The 5000-nt window shown below is 40.6% G+C and overlaps 1 protein-coding gene across 3 annotated transcripts in view; it reads left to right on the forward strand.

Annotated features, from left to right (window-relative positions):
- The window catches only part of sptbn5 (spectrin, beta, non-erythrocytic 5), a 71580-nt gene that overhangs the window by 41972 nt on the left and 24608 nt on the right, over window positions 1-5000 (forward strand). For all 3 annotated transcript variants that reach the window (XM_067613489.1, XM_067613490.1, XM_067613491.1), the window contains 8 exons: window positions 579-767; window positions 911-1066; window positions 1991-2182; window positions 2288-2383; window positions 3418-3539; window positions 4060-4174; window positions 4263-4376; window positions 4485-4606. In XM_067613489.1, coding sequence (XP_067469590.1) covers window positions 579-767; window positions 911-1066; window positions 1991-2182; window positions 2288-2383; window positions 3418-3539; window positions 4060-4174; window positions 4263-4376; window positions 4485-4606 — 1106 coding nt within the window. The remainder of the gene's footprint in view (window positions 1-578; window positions 768-910; window positions 1067-1990; window positions 2183-2287; window positions 2384-3417; window positions 3540-4059; window positions 4175-4262; window positions 4377-4484; window positions 4607-5000) is intronic.

A 5000-nucleotide genomic window follows, 5' to 3' on the forward strand; every position in this document is an offset into this window, starting at 1 on the left:
AAAACATCTTCAGTTTACAATGATGTGAAACAGAGAAAAGCTCAATATTCACACATTGAAGAAGCTGCACAGAATATTTTTCATTTTTGCTTCATGAATGACTCAGAAGAAATTTGATAATCAATATTTTTATCAAACTTTAAGCCCCCTGTTTAGTCACTATAATGTCTTTATCAGCAGATATAAGTGTTTATTAATGTATTTGTCAACAACTATACATTAATTCCTCCTGCAGACACCCAGGAGTGTTTGCTGCTGTATAAACAGATAATGAATGACAACATAGTAAAACACAGTTTTAATAACTTTAAAGTGTTACAAATTAATGTTTTGTCAGTTTACTAACTGATTATCAGTTTCAGCACAACTAGCATGAAGGTCAAATAAACTCTGCAGCTCCATGAAGCACCAAATAGTACGAGTCAAACACATTTCATCAGAGGTTCAGGACTGCCTGGACAGTTAATAATCTATAAAATAAAATTCATTGCGTACAAAGGTCACTCCTCTGAAATTTAGACGGTTTGACACGAGCATGTAGAAGTGCTTAGTGTTCCTCCTGCCTCTGTTCGGTCCAGCTGTCGTCTCTGAAGGAGCTCGCCCAGCGACTGAAGAAGCAGCTGAGCAGAGAGAAGAGCAGCCGCGTCCAAACGAAGCTCAAAGCCCTCCTCCAGCGACGTGAGAGGATCAACGACCTGTCCGTCAAACGCAGGGAGGAGCTGGAGCTCTCCAGGATGCTGTGCATCTTCAACCGAGACGTTGCCGAGGTAACCAACAGACTAATCGGACAAACAGACTTTGGACTTTCCACTCAAGTTCTTTTTCATTCAGTCTTTAAATATGTGTTTAAAAGGGTTTTTTGACATAGCGACATTCAGGAAGTCTGTCTGTCCTCGTTTCTGTCTGTCAGGCTGAGGAGTGGGTGTCTGAGCGGATGCAGAAGATGGCGGAGGACGGTAAAGCCGACTTCAGCAACCTGCAGACCAAGATGAAGCTCCTCCAGAAACATCAGGTGTTCGAGGCCGAGATCCTGGCTCACAGCGAGATCATCGGCACTGTGCTGCAGGTAAGACACGAAGAAGTGACCTGAAATGAGATGAGAGAGATAAGATGAGGTAAACAGAGGAAGTGAGATGAGGTTAAAGTAGATTAGATGAAGGTGTGATAAAATGAAAGTAGGTGAAAGACGCTGACAGGAGGATGAGATGAGACATGATGTAATGATGGAGAAGATGTCAGAAGGTGAGATGTGAATACATTAGATATGATGAGATGAAATAAAACTGGATAATTAGATGAGAAATAAAGAAACGAGATGAGAAAACGAGATGTGCCAAGAAACTAAAACAAGTCCAGTTACTTTTGACTTTGTACTTCTGGATAAACCATCACCTGGATGACACATGAAGAGATGAGATGAGACATGATGATATGACATGAGATGTAATATATGAGTGAAATGAGACATGATGAGATAAGACATGAGATGAGATATAAGGAATATGGATGAGACATGATGAGATGTAAAAAGCAATGAGACAAAACATGAAGTGATGAAATGAGAGACGTGAGAAGAAGAAATAAGATGAAACATTAAAGCGATTTAGATGAGACATGAAGAAAAAAGATAAAACCTTAGATCAATTAAATTAGATCAGATGAGACATGAGATGTGATGAGATGAGACACATTAAGCGATTAGATGATCCATGAAGGGATGATAAATGATAGGATGTGAGAAGATGACATGAAATAAATGAGATATGACATGAGATGTATGAGATATCTCCGGTGGGATTAATTCAGTTCAGTCCAGAGAGATGAGGTCATAGAATAGATGATATAAAATGATGTTAATTAACATGATATTAGATAAACAGACTCTGGAATGAATAAATGTTATTAAAGTTACAGTATGTGAGGTAGATCTACAGTATATGAGATGTTCTGTCACTGTGCAGACTTCCATCTTGTTTTTTTGTGCCTCCAGGCTGGAAAGGAGCTGGTCTCCCTTCACCATGCCAGGTCCAAGGAGGTGAGGAGGAGCGCAGCCACGCTGGAGCTCCACTGGGAGGAGCTGAAGAAGGCGGTGGCCACCCGAGGGAAAGCTCTGGAAGATAACAGAGACTTCCTGGAGTTCCTACAGAAGGTCGAAGAGGTGGAGGCCTGGATCCGACACAAGGTTGGAGATGGAAGGAGGGAGGGTGTTTACATCATGTTTACATCATGTTTACATCATGTTTACATCATGTTTACGTCTGTCCTCTCTGACCTGTCTGTGTCTCAGGAGGTGATGATCAACGTGGGAGATGTCGGGAAGGACTATGAACACGGAGTTCAGCTGCTGAAGAAACTCAGCGAGTTCAGAGGGACCGGAGATGGGGTGAGACAGCTGTGATGCTTCGATAGAGGAGGGATACTGTTCCTCCCTGCAGTATTTAAAACAGATCCACTGACCAGAAAGCACATAATATGAACACATGATATATATATATATAACACATATCACGACTAACTCTGTGACAAACACGTTGCATTTCCTGTGGCTGCTTCACAGTGAAACCTTTAATGTGAAGCAGCAGGAAATGTTCAGAAGTAAAGTTTTGATAAAGCTGATAGCGATCAGTAAATTATCTGAATATACAGACAGACATGTAGGCTTTGAACCTTTTGCAGGGAGGCACACGGAATCAGTGCAATAAATGTTAAAGCAACAAACAAGAGTGCTTTTGTGCAAATAAAGCTGTAAAGATTAGTAGATATTTATTCAGAGAGCGAAGCAAAACAACATGGAAAGTAAACGACGGACAGAAAAGAAACAAAAGCATTTATATAATACATTTATAATAATATTATAACACTTCTGTGTGGTGGCAGAGCTTTGTGGCTTTTGTGTGTAAAAACTGAAAAAGTTCAGGCAAAGTTTAACTCGTGCTTTACGTTTGCACAACAATAACTCATATGCATGAGAAGAAAAATGAGATTAACGGTCTGGATCAGTTATTCTCAGCGGGGGCTGGAAGTCTGGCAGTGGTTGTTATATTTGTTTATTCTTAAAGAATATTGCTCATTTAATATGACTTATTAATCTATGTTTAAGGTTAAAAAATACATAATAATGACAGAATTAGTGACAGAAAACATCGTGTGTGTGTGTGTGTGTGTGTGTGTGTGTGTGTGTGTGTGTGTGTGTGTGTTTGTGGCGGGTTTCAGCCTGACTTACGGCCGTTAAATTAAATTAAACTGGACTCTTTTTGCTAATTGATACTGTGACTGGTTAATGTGGTTCATGTGGCTCCCTTTGATACCAGAACAGAAAAAAGTTTGAGAACTACTGAGATGCAATATTGACCGTCTAATAATGATGATGATGATGATGATGATGATGATGATAGTGACGGTTTATTTAATCTGCAGGAAGTGACGGTAGATGACGCTCACATCACAGCCATCAACAGACTGGCAGCCAGACTGGAGAAGAGACAGAGTGCCGACGAACTGCTGACTGTCAGACAGAGGAGACAGCAGCTCAACGACAGGTAGCATCACACCTGGATTACACACCTGGATTACACACCTGCATTACACACCTGCATTACCTGCATAATCCGATTAACTGCAGATTATTTATAGATTAGCAGCCCTGAAGTTCAGTCTGAACTCTGACAGTTCCATCATAGGAGGAATATTACTTTCTGCAATAATCTGTTGATTGTTCAGTGTTTAAAATGGTGGAAAATGTTGATTATTATTATTCCTTGAAGCCCAGGTGATCATATCCAGATCAGAAATGCAAAAATGTTGACTAACTATCATGGAAAACTGGCAAATATTCACATTTAAGAAGCTGCTACCAGATTATTTTTGGGCCTTTTTGCTTTTAAAAACTGACTTAAATTATCAATCAATTATCGTAATTGTTGCCAATTAACTTTCTGTCATTCAACCGATCAATTATTCTTTCCTCAGGGTCTCACAGTCGGTGAATCGGTAACACAGACATCTGATCTCACATCTGTGGGTTTTTACACTAAAAGCTTCGTCCTTCATCTCCTCCAGGTGGAGTAAGTTTCACGGAGATCTCAGCAATTACAAGAAGAAGCTGGAGGGGGCGCTGGTGGTCCACGCCCTCATCAGAGAGCTGGAGGAGGTCCGAGACAGAGCCAACGAGAAGGTCGGTCATCTGTTTTCTACCTTCAGACCTCACGTCAGATCTCCTGCTGAGACCTAAATACACGATGACGCCTGTTATTTCTCTGCAGATGCTGCTGCTGCAGGGTCAGGACTGCGGGTTTGACGTGGAGAGCGTAGAGAACCTGATCCGACGACACGAGGAGACGGAGAGAGAGGCCGGGGTCATTCAGGAGAGGTCAAAGGTGAGTCTGAGGGTCTGTTTAAACATCTACGAGACTTTTAAAGGAGCCTGTTTGAAGATGAAAGGTGTAGAGGAGCTAAAGAGATGTTTCCCTCTCTCGTCCTCTCAGGCTCTGGAGAAGGAGGTGACTGATCACCTGAAGGCTCGATCAGTGATGAGCGACAAGCTGAAGAACAAACAGAAAGAGGTGCAGAAAGCTCTGAAGACTCTGGACGAGGACGTGAAACTCAGGTGAGGTGATAATGTTCTTATTAGCAGCAGTTTTAATTAAATTAGATGCAATTCTGTAATATTATCATGTTTATAACAGTAGTGACGTCTATGGAAGTCCATTTCTGCCAGTAAAAAAAAAAAGTCATAATTTTGCTTTTTATCTCATAACTTTGTCTACTAAGTCAAAATTTGGATTTTTTATCTCATAATTTTAACTTAGTAAGTCAAAATTTTGACATTTTGTGATAATTTTGACTCATCATGAGCATTTTTAGAATCATGACTTTTTTTTGTCTTATTGGCTGAAATGGACTTCCATAGATTCCTCTGTTCCAATTGGATGCAGTAAAAACAGCAGTACTAGAGGTACCAGATACAGTACTAATAGTACCAAACAGAGTGGAAACACTCC

The sequence above is a fragment of the Thunnus thynnus genome, chromosome 16, assembly GCF_963924715.1.
Source record: "Thunnus thynnus chromosome 16, fThuThy2.1, whole genome shotgun sequence".
NCBI classification, from domain to species: Eukaryota; Metazoa; Chordata; class Actinopteri; order Scombriformes; family Scombridae; genus Thunnus; species Thunnus thynnus.